The following is a 23,426-nucleotide window of genomic DNA, read 5'->3' on the forward strand; positions in this document are numbered from 1 at the left end:
AGGCAGCTGCAGCAGGGAGCCTTCGCTCTGAGTGCTCCACCCACCTGCCAGCTGCCTCTCCCTAAATTAAGTGGGGGCGTGCCAAGCCCTAGAGACAGGGAGGGGGGGTTGGACTGGAGCCGAATTGTGGCAACGGTTCAGGGTTCCCTTTAGGGCTGAGGAAGGATTGAGTCGCTCCGGACTTTGGGGTGCTGCTGTCAGGTGAACCCCCAAACGAGGCTGGTGAAGAGCTTGTGCCAGGGTGGAGCCTGGTTCAGAACAACCAACCCGAAGTTCTCTGACTTGGGGGGTGCGAGCTCTGCCCCCTCAGCACCCCCCACGGCTCATAAGCCCAGAAAGGGTCGAGGCCTTTTGGCTTGAAATCCAGCCTCTCGCCCAGCCTCCGTGGACCACCAAGGCTTTGGCTCAATCCGCATTGGCTGGGCAGGAGGGGGTGGTCTACAGGGGATGTGGGGTGCTCCCCTTTGCTGGGGAGGGGGCAGCTCAGAGCCCTGCGGGGAGGGCGTTGGCCGAGAGCCGTCTCTGAGTCCAGCTTGTGGCCCAGGTGATTCGGAGAGTGAGGAGGTTGGGGAGGAAGATGGGCCAGTCCTGGAGTCTGGGGAAGGCTCGGATGAGGGCTCCGTGTCGGAGGCAGAATTGGGGCCAGAGCCGTCTGACAGTTATCAGCTGCCTTCAGAGGCAGACATCACTGAGGCAGACGAACAGCTGGAGCCTGTTCCCAATGTGGCCTGGGCAGCCCTGCCTGGCAGGGCTGTTGTAGGGATGGGAGAAGACCCCCTTGCTTAAGACAGGAGGCAGAGTCGGGCAGCGTAGCTCTTTATTCAGCCGCCCCAGAGGCTTACAAAGACCTTTGTGTCCGGCAGGGCAGAGGGGCCCTCCTGACTGGGGCAGGCAGGTGAGGGACGGGATCCAGGGGCCCTATGCAGCCCTAGAGGGGCCCGGTGTGGCCCGGAGCTTCTCGATGACCTCTCGCAGCCCTTTGCTGAAGTGCAGGTCGGCTCCGATGGTGAGGTAGCCCTGGGGAGGCAAGGAGGAGGGTGGGTGGGTGGGCTTGTGGGGCAGAGCGTCCCAGCGCCATGGGAGGGGTCCTACTTACCAAGTGGCTCCTGACGGTCTCCTTGGTGAAGTCCATGCCTTCGGGGAGGGGGATCCGGACCCCTTTCATGGTCTTCTCTGAAAGGGAGAGGGAGGGGCTTCGCTGGTCTGGCCCATGGCTGAATCCTGGCCACTCTTCTGCAGCCCACCCACCCAAAGGCAAAGGATCCAGCTCCCTGCCCCCACAGAGCTGTCACACACGATAAGCCCCCCTACCCCTACCCCCCCCGGGTGCCTACCATTGATGAAGGGCACGATGGTCATTTGCAGGAGGGTCTTCAGGGGGGCTTGCAGGGGGAGGAGCTGGAGGGGGAGAGGGGGAGGGGTTGGGACTGGTTCAGCCTAGCCCTTCTTGCAGAGAAGCACCGGGAGCCCCCTCCCCATCATTCAGGAGGCCCTTGGCTCCTGGCTCTGCCCCTCCCTCGCCTGACCCCAAAATCAGACTTACTGCCAAAGATTCCAGGGCTGACTGGTTGGAGTAGATCCGGAACCTGAATGTGGGGGGGGGGGAGAAGGGGGGGAAACGGTAGAAGTGCTACCAAATTGAGGCCACTGGTCATTCTCCCCCCCACACACACACACACAGGCCCCCCAGGGACACCCAGCTCTACCTTCGGAGGTCCAGCTGCACCCGAAGAACCTTTTGATGAAGGACCACCCTGGCGCTTAAGCGGGATTCCTGCAGGGGGAGAGGCCACAATGGGGGGAGGGAGCTGGAGCACAGCCTGCAGACCCCTCCCTCAGCTCTGTTCCCCCCCCCCCCCCATCAGACCTTCTGGATCCCAGGAGGAAGGAATCCTCTTGCTCAACGCCAGGAGCCATCAGGAGAATGAAAACCCCTCCCCAGGGCAGGGGGGTCCCTGGGGGCGGGGGGCTCACCATCGTCAGGCTGGAAAGCAGAACTGGGGGCTGGTTCAGGGGGGCCAAGAAGATGTTGAGCAGGGCAGAGACGGAGACGGAGGTGCCGGAGGGCCGGATGGTGCAGCGGGGGGCTTCGGTCACCTGCAGCTTTAAGGTCAGGGGTGCGTCCACCACATCAGGGTTCTGGGGGGAGGACAGAGGGTCAGCTGGGGGGGGGGAGGCAAGTGGGCCCTGCTGGGTTTCCCTGGAGAAAAAGTCTTGCTAAAAAGGAACCGGAAACGGCCTTGTGGCTTTTGGCTCCCTCGTAATAAGGAATTGAAAATAAAACTTCTGGTTTTGACTCCCACACTGGAGCAAAGCAGGCTGCCACATTTGGGAAGTGGATGAAGATAAATTGGGGTTGTAAGATGCAAAACTGGCAAGATTTAGCACAGAAATCTGGAGAAAAATTTATGACACTCAAGTGTGGGAATGAGGTCGCCATGGTATGTGTGCAGATCAGTTTTCCTGATTGGAACACATATACGGAATTTGGGACTGAAATAAATTGAGTACTGAATGCGGGTTGAGCTGGATGCCCACTGGGAGGACCCCATCTAGAAAGCTGTGTCTGCAAAATAGAACAATGCACAACGGAGGCTTTCCAGGCTAAAGCAGCCTAGGGAACACACAGTCCAAGCTGATAAGATACTAACACCAAAAAGCACCGCTTGAGTGACAGGCAAATGTATTGTATGTAACCAATAATAATTCAGAATGCTTTTGTTTCCGCATACGCTGCTAATAAAAGGGGGGTCCAGAATTCATTCTGGGCCCACTCGCCCCGAGGAAAAACTGTGTGTTTGTCTTCACTTCCCCTTGAGTGGGTCCGCCTTGATGCGGTCACCCCCGGAGGAGACCCGGGACATACCGCACTCAAGTGCAGAGAAGAGCAACCTTGATGATGAGGGGACTGGGGGCTCAAGAATATGAAGAACGGTTGCAGGAACTGGGCCTGGCTGGTCTAGGGAAGAGAAGGACCAGGGGAGACAGGAGAGCATCTTCCAATATTTAAGAGGCTGCCACAGAGAGGAGGGGGTCAAGGTGTTTCCCAAAACACCCGAAGGCCGGACAAGGAATAAATGACTGGAAACTGACCAAGGAGAGATTCACCCTGGAAAGGAGGGATTTCCTGACAAGGGAGAACCATCAAGCGATGGAACAGGAGTTGCCTTCAGAGGTTGTGGGAGCTTCATCCCTGGAGGCTTCCAAGAAGAGGCTGGACTGCCATCTGTCAGGAATGGTGCAGGGCCTCCTGCTTGGGTGGGGGGGCTGGACTACATCTGTGATGGTGAACCTATAGCGCAAGTGCTCCAGGTGGCACGCAGAGCCCTCTCTCTGGGCACGCAAGCTCTTGCCCCAGCTCAGCTCCACCGCACACACGCACGCACCTCCTGCCAGCCAGCTGATTTTTGGGTCTCCGCCATGCATGCGTGGTGGGTGGGGCGCATGTGGGAGACGTGTGGGCATGCGGGGGGGGTGGGGCGCCCCTGCAGCCCGTTTTTGCTCACAGGAGGCTGCAGGGAGGCTTAGTAGGCCCAAAATGGGGCGCGGGGGGGGGGCATGCGCATGCACGGATGGCAGGACCGTGGGGGGGTCAAACGTTGGGGGGGCACAGGGGTGGTTCACACGTGCATTGCATTATGGGTTGTTGCGCTATGCGCTTTTGGCACGCAAGGACAAAAAGTTTCGCCATCCCTGGAAGTAGATGCCCTACAAGGTCCCTTCCAACTCTGTTAATTACGATGGGCTGTGGCAGAGTCAGCCAGACGTTATCCTGGCAATTGTGACATGTATTTGCCACCCGTCTGGTTTGAAAAGGAGATGATTCCTAGGGGGACAATGGGGTCCTTCCTGTAGAACCCCCTTCCAAGCTCCCCCCTGCCCCCCTTACCAGCAGCACGATGCTTCCGAAGAAAGAGGCTCTCAGCAACACCTGCAAATCCTTTGGCACCTGCAACAAGGGGGGGGAGGCATAAGGTGGGCAAGGCAGCAGCTTCCCCCCCTCCCCGCACCTTCCCTGCCAGCCCTCTCTCTCTTGCCCCCCCCCCGAGAGACCCCTGCCCAGCACGCCCTACCTGGTCCCCTGCAAACTCCATGTTCAGGACCCCCGCCCGGTAGTAGGAGAAGAGGGCGGAGTCGAAGAAGTACTCGGAGAGCCCCATGTACACCATCCGCTCCGTCTCCCTCAGGAGGGGCTCCGGGGCCGCGTTGGGCAGGGTCTCGTTCTCATTCCGCAGAGGGAAGAACATGCCCTGCCAGCAGCAGAAGACCCCGGGTCACACCGGGAAAGAGGGGGCCCCTCCCCTCACGGCTGCCCCCTTGGGACACGGCCGGGCCACAGATACACGCCAGGGCTTGGGATCAGTGGGGGGGGGGGCAGGGTGGATGTTTGCTGTACAGGTAGTCCTTGACTTACAAGAGTTCATTTAGTGACCGTTCAAAGTTACAAAGGCACTGAAAAAAGGGACTTATGAGCCTTCCAACCTTTGCATGAGCCCCATCATCAGGGGGTCAAAAAGCAAAGGCTTGGCCACTGGCAGGGACCTATGCCGGTTGCAGTCTCCTGGGGTCACGTGATCCCCTTTCTGCGACCTTCAACTCAACGGGGAGGCCAGATTCACTTAACAACCAAGTTGCTCACTTATCACCTGCAGGGATTCACTTAACTCTGGCAGGAAAAGTCATAAGGCCGAGGTTCCCCTCGCTCGTCTGTGTTCGTCTGCGGGAAAGGGAGAGGAGCACCGTCTCTCACCTCCCTTTCAAAGCCGAAGAGCCAGCGCCCTCCGAAGACGTCTCCGAGCTCCTGTGGCCGGCATGACTCGGCGCACGGAACGCTGTTCCCTTCCCACCCAAGGGGGTCCCTATTTTTCCACTTGCATTTTTTACGTTCTCTCGAACTGCTCGGTTGGCAGAGACTGGGACAAGGAACGGGAGCTCACTCCGTTACGCGGCGCTAGGGATTCAAACCACTGAACTGCTGACCTTTCTGATCAACAAGCTCAGCGTCTTAGCCCCTGAGCCACCGCGTCCCCACAGAAAAGTCATAAAAGGGGTCAAAATTCACTTAGCAACTTTCTCAGCTAGCGATAGAAATTCCGGGCTCGATTGGGGTCGTAAGTTGAGGTCTGCCTGCATTTTCTTTCCCCGCAAAGACCTCTGGGGCTGCTCCACCCTCCAGGCCTGGTGGCCCCAAAGGCACCTTTCCCAAAAGACGACTGGACTTCCTTGTTTTCTTCTTTGAAAACGTTTCCCTTCCTCTCCAGGAAGCTTCTTCGGTTCTCCCTAAGTGACAGCTGAGGAAGCTCCCCGGAGGAGAAGGGAGACGTTTTCAAAGGAAGGCAAGGAAGTCCGGGGGCCTTTGGGGAAAGCAGCAGCGCTGGGCTTGAGGGGGCAAGGACAGGAGGCCGCCTCTCGCTTCCCGTTCCAAGAGCGCTTCGTGTGGCAACGACCCATGTTCTCTTCTGCCCTTTGCTGGCTCTGAGGGGAAGGAAGGCGGCCCAGAGCGAGGCGGGGGTTTCTCCCACCGGCCCTCAAACGTGGCTGCCCCTCCTGGGGATGATTTAATCCGCCCATCTCAAAATCTCTTGGACGCCCCACATCCCATGAAGGCAGCCCCCCCCCAAAAAAACTTTCCAGCTTTGTGGACCAGCAAGGGTGGGGGAGAGGAAATAGTTTTTTGCGAGTGGCAGACGTGTACACATGCACAGTGGCTCCATTCCCACAAGCGAAATCCCATGCTCCATTCACACAAGCATTCCCATGCTTCACACTCACACCCGAGAGCCCGCCAGCCAAGGAACGCTCAACTTGCCCTGCCCGTGTGGTTGGGGAGCCCCCTGCATGGGGCCCTTGGCGGGTACCTTAAAATCCAGGTCTATGTTCTCTGGGGTGACACGGGGGTCCTTGAGTAGGGAGTAGTCGCTGCCCACGTATTCATCCACGGGATTGCGCACTGGAGAGGAGGAGAAAAGAGTGAGGAGGAATCCCGTCGCCCCAGAGTTCTCCCTCCGTCTTCTTTGGCAGGGAAAGGGGATGCTGCCCACCACTCACCGGGCACCGTGTCCAGCAGGGAGTTGAGGAGCACCAGCGCAGCGTGGTTGAGCGCAGGGCAGATCTGAAAGACAGAGAGAAGTCAGAGCGGGTGGGGAAAGGGGAGAACAGTCTTCCCTCTGGGAGTGGTGGTGGCTCCGTCGCTGGAGCTCTTCCCGAAGAGACTGGACAGCCTGGTATAAGGCCTTGGGTAGGGGGGCTGGACTAGAAGACCTCTAAGGTCCCTCCCAACTCTACCGTGTTCCCCCAAAATAAGACAGGGTCTTATTTTCTTTTGACACCCCCCCACACACAAATTTTACTTGGGCCTTATTATCGGGGGGGGGTCTTATTGGTTTGGGGTTGCCGGGTGGGTGCTCTCTTGCGAGCGGGCTCCCGAAGAGCTGGGAAAAGAGCCTCAGGGGCAAACGGCTGTGTTGAGCTGTTGCAGCAGCACAGCAAAGCCGCCATGAGGTGACCACACTCGTGAGCAGCCGCCCAGCAACGCCCTTTTCCAGCCGGGCAGAGCGCCACTCACCGACCCAGTAATATGCCACAGGCGCTAAGCCACGTGGCTCTCTGCCCGGCTGGAAAGAGAGGTTGCGCGAGCCCTTGTTCCGCCTCCAGCTCACGTGACTCCCAGCCTCACCGTGCCCAACTCTCCCTGCAGGGCTGGGCAAGGGCACCCCCACCACCGCTGGAAAGGGCGTTGCTCGTGAGGGCAGCTGCCCGGCAACCCCCCGCTCCAGCTGGCCACAGCGCCACCCACCAACCTAGCGGTATCCCAAAGGCGTCAAGCAATGTGAGCGCCTTTGCCCTCCGCCCGGCTCCTGCGGCTTTGCGCCTTCAGGATATCGCTAGGTTGGTGAATGGCGCTCTGCCTGGCTGGAGGGGGGGTTTGTCAAGGGGGCAAATTATTGGGGGAGGGCGTATAATTTTGCCCTTATTATCTTCTTATCAGGAGATGTGGTAATTTCGGGGAAACATGGCATGATTCTATGAAGCCCCAGAGATGGGGCGTCCAAGCGGGTTCTTTGCCTAGGCTGGCTCCAAACTCCCACAGGTGCCAGGCGCCCCAACAGTCTATTCCCTTAGGCTACTCCAAGTAGTAAAGTTCCCTCTGTGGTTGGAAGCCCAGTGGGGCCACTGAGAGAAACCCTGGACGGAGGACCGGAAGGGGGGAAATTGCAGGGGTTTCCCTGCTCTTCCCTGGACCCGGGGGAGACTGGCACACCTGCCCCCTCTGCGCTGTTCCCTTCGCCTTGGCCCAGCAGGCCTCACCTGTGGCTTGGGGCTCACCTGTTGACTGATTAGGTAGCGCATCCCTGAGGTGATGAGAATGGCCACGAATTCATAGACCTTCCTGGAGAGAGTCAGGAAAGGCTGGTCAGGGTGCCCCCTCGGGGGGGGGGAGCTAGGAGTGTCTCCCCCTCCCCAGCTGCTGCTTCTGCCAATCTCAAAGTTTTTTCCCTTGGCATCCACAGCTGGCTCCCTCTTGCCATGCCACCCCCACCACAAGGAATCCCCTTGACAAAATGGCCCCCAGGAGAGGGAGGGGCCGGGGCCGGTTACCGGAGGGTGCCGCTGAATCCGGCGTGCATCCGGGCGATGGAGGCGTTGCAGCTCATGTTGGCGATCTTGAGGCGGCCCCCCTGGTCCCTGGAGAGCCTCAGCTGGGTATGGATGTTGACCCCTTCGGCCCACGTCTTGATGGAGCCGATGTCATAGCTGGGCAGCAAGCGGTGGAGGAAGTGGGGAGGGAGGGAGGGAGGGAGGGGGCTTCAGACCCCAAGACAGCCAGCCCCTTCTTCCTCCCCCACATGCACACCCTCCCTTCCTCCCTCTGCAGGCTGTACGGAAGGCGCCAGGGGCCACATCCAGGCGGGAGAGCCCTGGGTTCGAAACGCTGGTCTGCCGGACAGGGGTGGGGAATATATTATAATTAGGAGGCTGACTTGGCCGCCGGTTTTTGCTTTTAATGCGGTTGGTTTTAATATGCTCTGTATGTTGTTGTTGTCACCCAGGGATTGTGACGGGTATTCCTCGACTTACGACCACAATTGAGTCCAACACTTATGTTGCAAAGTGAACCATTTGATAAATGAGTTTTGCCCCATTTTATGACGTTTCTTGCCCCAGTTGTTAAGTGAATCACTGCTGTGGTTAAGATAGTAACATGGTCGTTAAGCGAATCTGGCTTCCCCTGTTTAATTGACTTGGTTTGTCAGAAGGTCGCAAAGGGGGATCACGTGTCCCCGAGACACTGCGACCATCATAAATGCGAGTCTACTGCCAAGCATCTGGATTATGACCACGTGACCAGGGGGATGCTGCGATGGTCGTAAAACGGTCGTAAGTCCCTTTTTTCCAGGGACGTTGTAACTCTGAATGGTCACTAAATGAATCGTCTCAAGTCGAGGACTACCCGAATCAGAAGGGCGACTATAGAAGCGTTTGAAAGGAAGGAACGGACGGACGAGGGAGCCACTCACAAGAACCAGTAGAGCAGCTGACGCCGGAATTGCACACCGATGGAGCCGTTCTTGATCTGGAAGGCCAGGAATTGCTCCGGCTGGAAGTGGAGCTCAGAGAGGTTCAGCTGCAGGTGAGTCACCTTCACGCTGCAGGGAGAGATGGTCAGGTGGGGATGGGGGGGGTCCTCTCAGGCCAGGCCACTTCCCCCACTCTTCCCCTGCTATCGGCCCCCTTGGTGCCAGCCCCTGCCCCGCCTCAGCCTGCGTGGGTCAGGGGGTTGCACAAACTGTGCCCGGAGAGCCATGGTGCCCCCTGCAAAGCAGGAAGGAGAGGAACATGGGGAGCCCGGGTGGGTGGGGGTTGGAATGAAAGGGTTTGGAGACCCTGGAAGCCTTTCCTGATTGGCCGCTTCCACAGGCACCAACGTTGTTGTGGCAACCCTGGACCAGGTTCCAGCCCTGCCCAGCCCTGCCCTGCCCTGCCCTGCCCTGCCCTGCCCCGCCCCGCCCCGCCCCGCCCTGCCCTGCCCTGCCCTGCCCTGCCCCGCCCTGCCCCGCCCTGCCCTGCCCCGCCCTGCCCAGCCCAGCCCCGCCCAGCCCCAGGCAGGGACAGGCTTATCTCTCCGGTCATGCAACACAATCCGTGTGTTTTTTCTTGCATAAGCTGTCACGGAGCCAGGAGGGTAAACTCCGTTGTTCTTCTCTGCCTTATTTGAAGAGCTCCTGCAATCAATCCAGGTTTGATCGGTCCCTGATAAATTCCTGGGAGAAGCCTCCTGATTTTAGGATGGTGGATAGACGATTCCATACGCGCACACACAGCACCCTTTCCCCCCATTGACGCCTTAACCCAAACTGACCAGCAGCTGCAGCTGCTTCCCCTGGGGCCCCGTGGTGGGAGGTGGGAATGGCTGTGGGAGAGGGGGGGAGGGGCTGCGCCTCCCTGGGCTGCCATGGAGGAAGTGAATTGTGGCCCGGTGGTTGTCTGGCTCACCCCCCCCCCCGTTTGCAGAATGGATCTGCCAGCTGAGGGGTCCAGCAGACCCTGGGAAGCTGCAGGCCAGGCGGGCTGAGGGGGGCTGTAGGGCTCTTGGGAGGAACCAGGTGGGCTGAGGCCTGTAAGCAGCCGGCCCAGCCAACTCACCTGCTGATGTTGTAGTGGAACTGGCCCTGCTTGCCGTGCAGGTCGGGGATAGAGATGCTCTCCAGCTCCTGCTCCACGAATCGCAGACCCTCCTGCTTCACTGCAAGAGACCCCCACAGGCATCACCCCCAGTGCCTCTGCTGGCAAGGAGCCCCGAGCCCACCAGGGAAGTGAGGTCAGGCCAATGGGCAGTGCCAGCCAAAACCAGCCGGGGGGGGGGGCAGAAATGGGGATCCCTCTGCTGGAGCCAGAAGGGGAGGCATCCCCAAGCCTAGCCCCCCCCCTCCCCAGCTCCTCTTGCTCTCCGGCCCCTCCGCCGCCGCTTACCCAGCGCAAGGCCCTTGTTTGTGATTCTCATCTTGCAGGCAGGGGTGTGGGCAGCCCCAGAGGCGGTGCCCAGCCAGGTCAGCAGCAACAGGAGGCAGTGCAGAGGCATGGCAGCTCTTTCCTGCAAGGGGCAAGAGGTCAGTCTCCGAAGGGTCCACGGGGGGCTCTCCTCAGGTTGGCCCAGTCCTGATAGCATCTGGCAAGCACCCCCTGGGGCATCCCAGGTGGGCAGTTTTCTTAGGTCCACAGGGGAAGGCCCTCTCCAGCTGAGAGGGGCAGCATAATAAGGACAGAGGGAGAGAGAGAGAAAGATGGACGGATGGATGGATAGATATAGTTATAAGTAGATAGATACAGGTAGATAGATGTGAGAAGGGAGGGGGGCAGGCAGGCAGAGCCAAATGGCAGCAGTGCAGAGCTTCAAAGGGAGCCAGTCCTCCGGCAGGTGAGGCCACAGGTGGGCGTCTCTCTGCTGGGGCTCTGGGGAGACCCGGCCACTCGCCAGTATGTCCTTTCCACAGCTTTAAGGAGTCGGTGGGCAGAGACCAAGCGGGGGGGGGGGTAGGCAAAGTATCGCAGGTTGGCGGGGAGAGATGGCCCAGCGCCCAGGGGCTGCTTCTCCCAGACCTCGCAGCCGGAGCTCCATCCGCTCCGGTCCCCGGAGAAAGCAGCTCCGGCTCCAAGCCCCCAGCCCGACTCTCCTCCCCGAAAGGCCGCGGTCACCCGGGAGGACTCAGGACTGGCTCCCTTGGCGCCCCCATCCAGGCGCTGCCCGGCCCGAAGGGAGCTGAGCTGCGCGGGTCCCGTCTGCGGGGAAGGGGGCGGGTGTGACTCGGCCTTCAGTGCGGGGCCGGGAGGGTCCCGGCAGCCGCTTCTGGGAGTTCGGAGCCCGCCCGCGGCAGAGGCAGCGCGCCGGCCGAAGTTCCTCCTGCGGGGTCCCAAGTGTGGAAGGCGAGGTTGGCTCCGCCCGGGAGACGCGCTGGACGCGAAGGAGCAAAGCAGGGCAGAGAGGCGGCCGAGCGGGGCGGCTTCTCCGGGCCAGGGACAGGAATTGGGGCGGAGGGTGCGAGGAAAAGGGGATCAGCCCAGCCCGCCCTCCGGAGCCGCCTTCGCCTCGTGCCCACTTGCCGGCATTCCCGCTTTCTCTTCTCCGGACCCTCGCGCTCTGCCAGCCGCCTTTATACTCCCTCCCGGCGGCTTTCCGGAGCCCGCCCCAGCCGGACGGAGGGAGGGGAGGGGAGGGGAGGGGAGGGAGAGTCCGGCGGCGCGCGGGGCGCTTCGGCGGCGCTAGCCGGGTTGCCGGGGCTGGGCCGCCTGGGCAAGGACGGGGCGTCTCTCTGCACCCGGGGCCAAGTTGGCGCGAGGAGAGCGCGGGCGACAGCCCCGGGGTTGTGTCGGGCAGGGAGGGAGAAGCCGCCCAGCTCGTGGCAGAGGGGAGCCCTGGCCTCGCCCGTCCCCGCAGAGGGTCCCGGCCTCTGTCCCGGAATGGCGAGGGGGCCGCGGTGGGATTGCTGCCGTCCAGTCCTGTGGCTGGGAAGGGAGGGGCAGACTCTCCCCCCAAGCGGGATGCCTCCTGCGCACTGCGGGCTGAGACGGGGCTACCTGGCAGGATTGCTCTGCCCTGCGCCAGAGAAGGGAGCTGCAGGCCTTTGCATGGGAGTGGGGGGAACCACGTGAAAGGTCCACACTCGTTGCAGAAGGCCTGTGAGGGGAGCCCAGCCAGGGGGGCAGAAGAGCCTGACCGTCCATGGTGGGCTTCCACCCCCTTCAAGGGGGCCCTGCACCCCCTTGGCTACAGGCGTAGAAGGAGCCGCCTTCCTTGATCTCCCCAGGAAATGCGCTCCACATCCTGTCTCAAGAGATCCGCTATCCTGCAGGGGGGGGGGGGGGGGCTTCTGTGCCGGAAAACCAGGACGGTGCCCCACCCTCCCCACCTGCTAGGAGGCTGTTGCTAGAAATCCCTCTGTTTTGTCAGCCGCTTGGATCCAGTTGCCCTGAGGTTGGGGGGGGGGGGATTGTAGCCTGAGCCAAGACCTCCGTTTGATGGGGGGAGGATGAAAGCAGAATCAAAGCCTCCCTCCATCCCCCCTCTTGGACTCCCCCATCTGAGTCCTTTGAAAGACACAACATGGGCAGAGGGTGGGGGGGGCTGGAGCCCTGCCAAAGGTCCTCTTCCCTCCCAGCCCTTCCTATCTCTACCTCTTTCTAGGCCAAAAGCATGTGCAGACCCCCCCCCTTTTATCCTCCCCAACTCTATCAGGGAGGGCAGACGGAGTGGATGGGAGGGGGCTTCATGGCTGATGGGGGGGGCTCTCCATTTGCTTTCTCACTCACCAACTTCCTCCTTCCAAATTCTGCCACTCAGCAGTTCTGAGCAGGGTGGTTTCCTCTTCGTCCCAAGGACGCTCAGCAGCCACAGGATACGGGCGACCCCCCCCCCCAGCACTAAATCACAAAATCTCCAGAGAAACAGACGGGGGGGGGGGAGGGGGCAGGGGACTGGAGGTGGCTCTGCAGGCTCCCATCCCTCGCAAGGGAATTGAAATCCTGCATCAGAGGGGGGGGCACGGGGGGGGCTCCTCGGTTTTCAGAGAGGAGGAGGAAGGAGCCCTTCAGTGACCCCAGTCAAGCTGGGTCTTTGGAAGCCCCAAACCTCAGGGGCCACTTGGCTTTCGGAGGAAGAGCAGAAGGGAGGATTCCCCACCCTCATCCCCAGCAGCTCTTCAGCCACCCTCGACCTTCGGCCACCAGTGAGCCCAAAATTTATGTTGCTAAGTGAGAAATTGTTAGGTTTTTCCCCGTGTGCCCCCTTTCTCACCACCGTTGCTAAGTGAATCATTGCAGTAATTAGGTGACTAACGTGGTTGTTAAGTGAACCTGGCATCCCCCATTGACTTTGCTTGTTAGAAGGTCCTGAAAGGAGATCATGCGACCGTCATAAATAAGAGTCAGTTCCCAAGTGCCTGAAGTTTGATCATTTGACCGTGGGGATGCTCTAATGGTCGTTAAGTGTGAAAAATTGTCATGTCTCTTTTTTCAGTGCCGCCGTAACTTTTTATTATTATTATTATTATTATTTATTTATTTATGCATTTTCCCTTTACATAAAGTGCTTTGTGATGCCTGGGTTAATTTGCTTACCTAATACTATTTTTCTAGGTTCTGCTGTTCTCTAACCATTTTTGTAAAAGAAGTTCCATGTTGGAAAATACTCTGTCTTCCTTTTCTTTTATCTTCTGTGTCACTGTCCATTTCTGCAGAGTCTAATGTTTTTTTGTTTTTCTGATTTTACTGCTTCTTCTGTAGGTCTTTCCTCATTTTTCCAGTACTCTGCAAATGCAATTCTGCTGCTGTCGATATATGTAACATTAAACATAAATTCCCTTTCTCATATTTTTCTGGCATTATGTCTAACAAAAATACTTCTGGCTTATAATCTGTATGTGCTGTTTTAACATATGGGACCAGGGACATATTAGCACATATTAGTGGTGGGCATGTGGAAAAGAAAGAAAGAAAATGGATGAAAATGCAACCGTCACTAAACAAACTGTTGTAAGTTGAGGATTGTGACTCGGGACAGCCTCCGTTTCCATCATTTTCCCTGCAGGCTCCTGGCTTCCACCTCCAAGGAGGATGCCAGGCCTGGACGGCCCGGTCTTGCCAGAGTCCTGGGCCACAGCCACCCACCGCCGTGCTGGCCTTCCTCGGGGACCCTTTGCGGCTTCTTCCGTTTCTGCCACTTGATGAGTTCAGAAGCTGCTGCAGCTGCTGCACAAAACCTTCATTTCCAGGGAGCTTCCCTGTAATCTGCTGCCGTCCCACCACAACCGCACTGGGCTGCACAGTTGTTATTGCGACACACCTGCCCTGCCTTTTAGTTAAAATAGTTTCCCTGTGAATATTTGACCCCTCTGGGAAGGGAAGACCGCAGGGCTGTGGGCAGGAGGGAGGCCCGGCTTTTCCATGCCTGAAGGCTACTCGCGGCTGAGCTGCCGGCCGGCCGGCTCCCAGAAGGAAGCAGCAGGACCTTCTGCAGAGCCTGGGCAGCCAAGCTGACCTCAGCAGCTTCGGAGCAAGCGGTGCTGGCCACTCCAGAGCTCTGGCCTCCAGGAAGTCTCTCCCCACAGAGCCACCCTGGGCCTCGCCCGCGTCTGGCCCGCCTGGGCGAATTGCCTGTGACAGTGGCAGGCAGAGCCAAATGTAGGGTGGCTGGGGCGGGGGGGGGAGGGGGATTGCCGCACTGCTCAGATTTCAGGGTCGTGTGGATGGCAACCCCTCCCCCCCCCCGTGTGCGCTGGAATCCAAAACAGCTTCCCGATGGTGGGGAGCCCCTCAGAGCATGCCAAGGGGGGGCCAACAAACCTCATGCATGGCCTGGCAATCCTCCAGGAGGGTCCCTCATTTTTTTGCAGCTGTGAGTTTGCTTCTCAGGAGGAGGAGGAGGAGGCTGCTTCACCCAAACACCTGGAGGGGCAAACTTTCCCCTTGGCTGGCCTTCCTGCACCCACTGCCACGTCCCTGGCCCCTTCCTGTTGGCAGGCTGGGTTCTGCTGGAGGAAACAGCTGTGGGGCCTTGGAGGGAAGGCCAGCAGGGTGCTTTCAGAGCCTCTCCTCAGGATACAGCCCTACCGGAACCCTCGGCTGACCTGAGGCCCTTCCCAGGCAGAAGAAACAGACTAACGGCATTGGAAGGGGCCTTGGAGGTCTTCCAGTCCAACCCCTGTTCAAGCAGGAAGCCTCTGGTTCCCTACCAGCTGTGCCCCCCCCTCCGCCTACTTGCCCACCCCCTGCCTGGTCCTTGGCTTGCACGTCACTCCTCACCCCAAAGGATGAATCTTCTGGGGTGCTACTGGAGCTCCCAGAGCTTTCGTTAATTCCTTCTGGGGGGGGGAAATAATCCAACCCCCCCTCCCCAGGTGGTTTGAAGCAAGTCAGGCCTTCCAACTTATTGGAGGAACTCTGCTCTGGGCTCTGGGTTGGAATCCCAGCCCTGGCACAAGAGAGATCTCCTGATCGTGGCACCATCACCCCAGCCTCCCTGGACGTGAAGCAAGAGGGAGACTCCCAGACAGAGAGGCACCAGGGCCAACAAGAGCCTCTCTTGTCTGCACAGGTTGAGCTCTGCCGGGGCTTCTAGTCCTCAGGAAGTCTCTGAAAGGGTTTGCAACCACAGGGCAGCCCCTCAAATACAGAGGCAGGACTCTCCCCGGGGGCCAGGCTCCTGACCCCCCCCCCTCCCCGTCAAAGGCAAAGCCTTGGCACAACTACCAACCTCTGGGTGCTTTGCCCAGGTGCTTTCTGCGGCTGTTGCACCACAGCAGCCATATCCAAATTGGAGCGGATTTGCCCAGGGCACCTGCAACACACGCCGGATGTCTCTGGGGCTACTCAAGGACCGGCGTCTCAGCGGGGCAGGATCCCAGCTTGCTGCCTTCTGGAGGGGAAGGTGGCCATTCCCCCCCTCCCCTCCCAATCTCTACTTTATTTATTATTTAATTATTTTATTTTATTTGTCAAACATGTAAAAGATAGCAGGGATGAGTATAAACATAAATATGAACAAAGTAAACAGGTACGAATAAATGGAGAAAGTAGGAAAGGGATAGTAGGTAGGCTGGTGTGCTTATGCAGGCCCCCTTTACAGACCTCTTAGGAAGGGGGTGAGGTTGAGAGTAGACAGTCTGAGGTTAAAGTTGGTGGGGGGGGGAGTTGGGGAAGAGACCACAGAGTCAGGTAGAGCATTCCAGGCGTTGACCACTCTGTTGCTGAAGTCGCAATCAGATTTGAAGCAGTTTACCTTAAGTTTGTAATCTATTGTGTGCTTGTGTGTTGTTGCAGTTGAAGCTGAAGTAGTCATTGACAGGTAGGACATATTTTATGTACTACGCTCAGGTCAGACCTTTCCTCCTGAAAAGAACAGCTAGCCTGTCTCTGGACATCAGCCCCCCCCCCCACTGGGACCCTTGAGAGACGTTTTCCCAGGAGGAGAAATTGGTTACAGCATCCTGGTTCCCTACACAGGACGCAGAGCAACAATATGTGCATCAGGCAATGTTCTAGCCTCATGTGAGAAGGTCCTCTTCCCTAGACTAGCCAGGCCCAGTTCCTGCAACCATCCATCGTAGGTTTTAGCCTCCAGTCCCCTAATCATCCTGGTTGCTCTTCTCTGCATTCTTTTGAGTCTCCACATCTTTTTTTACGATTGCATTGGCTTTTGTGGCTACCGCCACACACTGCTGGCTCCTATTTAGCTGGTTGTCCACTAAGACTCCAAGATCCCTCTCTGAGTCCCTGCTATTAAGCCTGGTTTCACCCAGTTTATATGTGTCCTTTTGGTTTTTCTTGCCTAAGTGTAAGACTTTACTTTTCTCTACATTGAATTTCGTTTTGTTAGAGAGAGGCCAGTGTTCAAGTCTGTCAAGTTCCATCTTGATCTTGAACCTACCTTCTAGGGTGTTATTAGCTATTCCTGCCAGCTTATTCTTACCCGCAAATTTGGTAAATTCCCCTTTCTAAATTGTTCCAAATTAAAACATTCCTGACAGATTCCTTAAATCTACTGGATTAAGTGTTATCTGCATTGTCTTTTTTAAAATGTCCCAAAGCAATAAAAATACCAGATACGGGTTTTTTTTGCATCAACAAGTTGTAATATTTACTCAGGACTTTGGAATTTATTGGCTGGAACTCTTGTGGGGCTTTCTTTGTTCCTCTGTGACATTGTTTCATGTGGGTCTGTTTTGATTTGTCTCACCCCAGATCCACAAAACAAGCACAGGCAAGAAAGGTTCCTGTAACAAACAAACCATCTTTTCCTGCTTTTGTTCTTCAGCACCCAGCGAGTCACTTCAGAAAGCACAATTGTAGGTCAGCATCTTGTAACATCTTGGAACTGCCATTGATTTGAAAGGAGTGGAGCGCAGAGTCTTCCGCCCAGGTTGTTTTCCTTGGCCTGGAAGAGTCCCCAACCGAGCAGCATATCACAACTGGGATGTGGATTCTGAACTGGCCGCTATTTGGGGGCCCTTCGTGGTCCCTGTGCATTCACAGTACAGACAGTTCTTTTATTTATTTATTTAAAAACAAACACAAATATACATTTAAAAAATATCATCAGTTCCATATCTATTTAGCATGCCGTTTGGTCGCAAACATTTGTGCATCACCGCTTTCAATTACATATAGAATCAGTAGTTATCAGCCCAATATACATTATCATTGTAAATCATATATTCCATTTACTCTTATAATTTCTTCCTTTTGAACATGTACTCTAAGGATTAAATTCATATATATGCTAACTATCTGTCACATCATTGTAAATCTATTAAATGGTAACATATCTTATGGTATCATCTATCTTATTTTAATATTTCTTGCAGTATATATAAAAAAAGGATTCACCAACATATATTTGTATATCATTACTTTCAATTATAAGTAAAGTCATAAAATATCTATCAAACGCATATAAATAGATCTTTATCATTGTATCTCATATAATCAACAATTATTTCTTCATTTTAAACAAGATATTCTAAATATTCAATTCATATATATACCAATATTCCATTACTTTGTTATAAATCTATACAGTCTATATAAGAGTAATATGTCTTTATAATATTTCCTATCACATTTTATTATTACAATTCAAGATTATGGTAACTGCATCCATGGATAAAACAAGTCCCAAATCTTATAAAATTGTTCATCCTCTTGCTCTCTGATTTCAAATGTCAATTTACTCATTTCAGCACAATCCATTGTTTTTCTAATAACTTCCTCTTGCGTTGGTATTTTCTCTTTTTTTCCAGTTTTTTTGCAAATACAATTCTGGCGAGTACAGACAGTTCTTGACTTACAACAGTTCGTTCAGTGACCGTTTGAAACCACAGCAGCACTGAAAAAAGGGGCAGAGTTTTTTCGTACTTATGACCGTTGCAGCACCCCATGGCCATGTGGAGGAGAAGCCAGAAGCGTCGCAGCAAGACCAGCTGGAAAAAGAGTGGCTCTTTCAAGCCCTGTGGAAATCCAGCCGGAGAAGCCGCTGTCGAGGGGTCTTCGGGCCGAGACCTGTCCCGGAGGGGCGGGGGAGGGGAAGGGGCGTCTCAGCCGACCAAGAGGAACTGGCAGAGAGATGCCCTTCCAACTGGTAGCAGGGGTGGGTGGGGGCCGTGATGAAATGACCGCTACAAACCTGGGGGCATCCGGACTGAGCTATTTGTGCTGGAACGGAGTAGGGAAGCCGGCTGAGGGACTCACAATTTTGATCTTTAAAAAAAGAGTCCCAGAGTGTAATTAAAGGGTTAACTGGCTTTCGGGGGATTTTACTGAAGGAAAAAAGAGGCAGAGAAGATGAAAACAACAAAGCCTCGGGTGATTTTGTCTCCTGCAGTTTGGAAGTGAAGAAATTAATTAACCAAAGAAAGAGCCCGGGGGGGGGAGGGGGGAGTCCTTTTCCTCCTCATTTCATGTGGACTTAAGGCGTTTTTGACAGCTATGGACAAGTTAGGTGTTGGATTGCATTTGCGGTTTGGGGAAGAGCCATCTAGCGGTGAGCAGAAAGCACTACACCAGCGAATGAAATGGGGGGGGGGGATAGTTGCCGCTGTGAAGTGTGACCTTGGCCACAAGAAAATATATTTTGAAACCTTGAGATTTGTTAAGGAGTATCTGTTTCTACAACACTGTTTTGACTGCAACTATCTATAGCTGTGGAAGAGAAAGAAAACTTCAATTTGGACTGGACTGGACTAATTCTAAAATTGAGCAATAGAATTTGGAAGACCTTAAATTTGCAGTTAAATGTGGTATAATCCAAAAAATTAAAAATCTGTCACAATAGTTAAACTTACATAATGGAGATTTGGGTGTATGATGAATTATTTGGGATGCTGAAAAATGCGCGTGAACCGTTAATTGCTAAAAAAAAAAAAAGCCAAAAAAAATCAAAGGGAACACACAGAACACGAAATAGAAGAGTGGGTGAAAGAAGGCACAAATGAGGTACAGGAAAATAACGTGGAAAAAAGAAAAAATGAAAATAAAATGCAGATAGATGATTTCATTGGGATTTACAGTCAAAAAGAAAAAGCAGACAAAGGAGGAGAACTCTCAAAAAAGAAACCACAAAACTGTAAGGGAGAACAGGGAAAACTACTAGAATAACAAAAGTAAATGCTCTGAAGAAAAGATACAATAACCACAAAAATAGGAAAAAGAAAGATTGGAGAAAGGGGGAGAAGAAAAAGAATTAAAAGTGGAATTTTTGAGCGCCCAAGAGAAAATGGTTCAGAGAAAGAGGGAGAGACTTACATTAGTAGATCAGAGAGAATAGTTGTAAGATTGTCATAGTTATGTAATTAAGAAATAAATTATAGTATCTTGTTAATTGTAGAAAAATTGAAAGAAATGCTCTGTTTGAGTTGAATTAGAAGACATATGTTGTTTATAGCAAAATATACAAATGTAGAAAATAAGAAATGAAAATTTTGTGTAACTTTGAAGGGGCAATTGAAAATATTGTTTATGTATTAAGTAAAATAAGTACAAAAAACATGACAGAGACTCAAAGAAAGAGACTTGCAAGTTTAGCAGGTTTTGAAATAGTCTCTAGGGTCAAATATTTAGGAATACTAATCGCAGAATCAAATACAAAACTTTTCCTAAATAATTATGAAGTGTTATGGCAAAAGATACAGAAAGATCTTCAAGTGTGGAAAAAGTTACAATTATCTTTGCTTGGAAGAATTTCAGCAATTAAAATGAACATTTTACCTAGATTCATCTTTTTATTCCAGATGATACTGGTGCTTAAATCAGATAAAACTTTATTAATATGGCAAGCAGCACTAAATAAATTTGTTTGGAAGGAGAAAAAACCGAGAGTAAAGATGAAGATTATGCAAGATACTTGTGAAAGAGGCGGCCTTAGACTCCCAAACCTCCGGCCCAATTGGGATTATAAAATACCGCTTTGGTTGGATCTTGCAGACACCATGGGGAGTATGAATACTAAGTCACTCGGGGGGTGTTTGTATAAGACGTGCTTATTGCTGATGGGGACGAATGGAAGTTAAAAACTTTGGAACAACTGTTGGAAGAAGGAATTACTTTAAATTGGTTACATTATATACAGCTACAGAAGAGATGGGAAGAAGATCGCAGGGTCGGTTTTATTGATAAAAAAGTGGAACTGATTAAGCAGATAAAAGAGACTGGCCCAAAACAGGTTAAAAGAATATATAATTTGGTATAATATTTGAAAGTGAATTTTTGTGGGGGGGTTGGGGGGGTATAGCATTTGTATGAGATTTATATTGTATGGCGGGGGGGTGAAAAGGGGGAAAATTGTTAAAAAAATAAAAGAAAAAAAAACAATTTGCAATATTCTGTGCGATATTGACAAGCAAAGTCTATGGGGAAACCTGCGGGAAGTCAGAAGTTGTAGTCGTGTACGATTCTATCAATAAAATGTATAGAATGTGAATAAAATATAATAAAATGCTAAAAAAAAAAAGAATATATAATGTACTGTTAGAAAGAGATTCAGAAAGTGAATTGGTTAAGGATTGTATGATTAAATGGGCTCAGAATTTTGGTGAAGCGGTTATGTTGGACACGTGGGAAAAAATATGGGTTCAGAATGTTAAATTTACAGAGTCACAGAATTTAAAGGAGAACTTTTATAAAATGTTTTACAGATGGTACTTAGATCCTAAAAAATTATCATGTATGTACCCAAATGTTCAACCAAAATGTTGGAGATGCTGGTGCCTAGATGCTACTTTTTTCCATGTATGGTGGACTTGCAATAAGGTTAAAGCTTTTTGGATAAAAATATGGTGGGTTATGCAAAATGTATTTAAGAAAAGAATACAATTTACTCCGCAGATGTTTTTACTGGGTATTACTAAGGACTTTACTAAAGGGGAAACAAAACTGGTTTTGTATATGGTTACAGCAGCTAGGTTGTTGATTGCGCAACATTGGAAAAAAGATTTTTTACCGACAATTGATCAATGGATTCAGAAGGTGGCGGGGTTCGCCAAAATGGCAAAAATTTCAGCTTTTTTAAAAGATCAGAAGCAGGAGGATTATACACAGGAATGGGTAAAATGGATTGATTACATACAGAATAAATATCAGACTAGGAAGTACTATGCAGCCTTTGGGTAAGAATGTTTAGACTGATAGATGATCAGAGTAAATAATACATGGGACGCTTGGAATTGTTAGAGTGGTGTATGGCGGAAGTCAGGGGGGGTGGGTTTGAGTGGGAGGTGGGGGAGGGTTAGGGTGGAGGGTGGAGTAATATATATATGCATAATTAACCTAGAAGATGGGATTAATGAAATATTGTTACTTTAAGAGAAATTTATATCATGATTTATATATGTTTAATTACTTTACAAGATGGGATTAATGAGATATTGTTACTTTAAGAGAAACTTATATTATGATTGGGTGGTGAGGGGGTACAATATCTGAATGAGTAATTTACCTTAAGATGGGGGGAGGGGAGGGGGTACAGTATTTGGTACAATATTTGAATGAGAATTTTTTTTAAGTTGGGGGGAGGGGAGGGGACATAGTATTTGTATGTGATTTACATTATATGGAGGGGGGGTAAAAAGGGGGAAAATTTGTTTGTATAAAACTTTTTCAATAAAAAAGAAAAAAAAGAAAAAAAAGTACAAAGATGAAAATAATAGAAGAGAATTTGGCTGAAAGTGAAAACAGAACTATGACGTAAAATGGACTATGCCAATGAGAGGGTGTAGAAGAAAAGACCCGGACAAAGCTTCGTTCCTTTAATGTGCATCATTTGTATTAATAAAAAAAGAACCTTGAATTAAAAAAAAATTGGACACTCGTTTTCCACCTGTGATGGTCAGTGCCTTGAGGGCATGGGATCCCCTTCGGTGGCCTTGACAAACAAAGTCCATGGCGGAGCCAGATTCGCTTAGCAGTCGTGTTACTCACTTAACAAACCGCAGTGATTCACTTAACAACTCTGGCAAGAAAGGTCATAAAATGGGGCAAAACTCAATTAACAAACGTCTCACTTAGTAACAGAAATTTTGGGCTCAATTGTACGTTGAGGACTACCTGTAACTGCATCCCCTTCGGACCCTTGCGGGTTTTCTGGCCAAGCCCCCGCCCCCTAAGAGCAGGGCCAAGAGGCACCTTCAGAAAGGACCCTTCACTCTGCCCAAAACCCAGGAAGAAACAGCCTGGCCACTGAGCCCAGTTCTGAATCTGCAGAGCCTTAAATAGAGAGAAGGAAAGGACCTCTCTCCCCACCCCCACCCCCACCCCCCAGCCACAGGAGGCTCCCATTCCCATTCGTTGGTTGATGATCTCTGGAGGGCCAGAGATAGGTGTTGTTCCTCTATCCTGGTCCTATTAGATCTCTCGGCGGCTTTCGATACCATCGACCATGGTATCCTGTTGCACCGGCTGGAGGGGTTGGGAGTCAGGGGCACCGTTTTACGGTGGTTCGGCTCCTACCTCTCCGGCCGGACGCAACGTGTGTTGGCAGGGGAGCAGAGATCGACCCTGAGCCCCCTTACTTGTGGGGTGCCACAGGGGTCGGTTCTCTCGCCACTCCTGTTCAACACATACATGAAACCGCTGGGCGAGATCATCCGTGGCTTTGGGGTGGGATACCATCTGTATGCTGATGACACTCAGCTATACATTTCCACCCCGAACCACCCCAACGAGGCCGTTGACGTGATGTCCCGGTGCTTGGAGGCCGTACAGGTCTGGATGGGTGACAACCGACTCAAACTCAACCCCTCCAAGACGGAGTGGCTGTGGCTTCCGGCTCCCCGGTTCAACCAGTTGCTTCCATCTCTGGCCATTGGGGGCAAGCAACTGGCCCCCATGGAGTGGGCGCGCAATTTGGGCGTCCTCCTGGATGCCCGGCTGTCCATGGATGACCATGTAACAGCCGTGGCAAGGGGGGCGTTCCACCAGGTTCGCCTGGTGCGCCAATTGCGCCCCTTATTGGACCGGGATGCCTTATGCACAGTCACCCATGCGCTGGTGACGTCTCGCCTGGACTACTGCAGTGCTCTCTACATGGGGCTTCCCTTGAGATGCACTCGAAGACTACAGTTGGTCCAGAATGTGGCCGCGCGGGTGATTATGGGGAGGACTAGGTACTCCCATGTAACACCTCTCCTGCGCGAGCTGCACTGGCTTCCTGTGGTCTACCGGGTGCGTTTCAAGGTTTTGATTACGATCTTCAAAGCGCTCCATGGCACAGGACCTAGTTACCTGCGGGATCGCATCCTGCCCCATACATCCCTACAACCAATCCGCTCACACAGAGAGGGACTTCTCCGGGTGCCGTCCGCTAAACAGTGTCAGGGGGCGACACCCAGGAGCAGGGCCTTCTCTGTGATGGGCCCAGCCCTCTGGAATGACCTCCCCCCCCC

At 53.3% G+C, this 23,426-nt stretch overlaps 1 protein-coding gene across 3 annotated transcripts; it reads right to left on the bottom strand.

Annotated features, from left to right (window-relative positions):
• Positions 1-800: 800 nt before the first annotated feature.
• On the bottom strand, positions 801-12,327 carry PLTP (phospholipid transfer protein). 3 transcript variants are annotated; one of them, XM_081946379.1, is made up of 16 exons: positions 12,307-12,327; positions 9,973-10,093; positions 9,646-9,745; positions 8,520-8,648; positions 7,600-7,755; positions 7,327-7,390; positions 6,049-6,112; positions 5,859-5,950; positions 4,074-4,250; positions 3,890-3,949; positions 1,975-2,139; positions 1,707-1,774; positions 1,544-1,586; positions 1,335-1,398; positions 1,097-1,173; positions 801-1,017 (listed from the first exon to the last, which is right to left on the bottom strand). In XM_081946379.1, the coding sequence occupies exons 2-16, from the start codon at positions 10,079-10,081 to the stop codon at positions 919-921; spliced, it is 1,467 nt and encodes a 488-aa protein (XP_081802505.1). In that variant the 5' UTR covers positions 10,082-10,093; positions 12,307-12,327; the 3' UTR covers positions 801-918. The 3 variants fall into 3 exon arrangements, with proteins under 3 accessions (XP_081802505.1, XP_081802503.1, XP_081802504.1); XM_081946377.1 differs by lacking the exon at positions 12,307-12,327 and adding an exon at positions 11,101-11,243; XM_081946378.1 differs by lacking the exon at positions 12,307-12,327 and adding an exon at positions 10,600-10,622.
• Positions 12,328-23,426: the final 11,099 nt, after the last annotated feature.

This window comes from Natrix helvetica (assembly GCF_964273705.1).
Source record: "Natrix helvetica genome assembly, chromosome: 3".
In the NCBI taxonomy this organism is placed as follows: Eukaryota; Metazoa; Chordata; class Lepidosauria; order Squamata; family Natricidae; genus Natrix; species Natrix helvetica.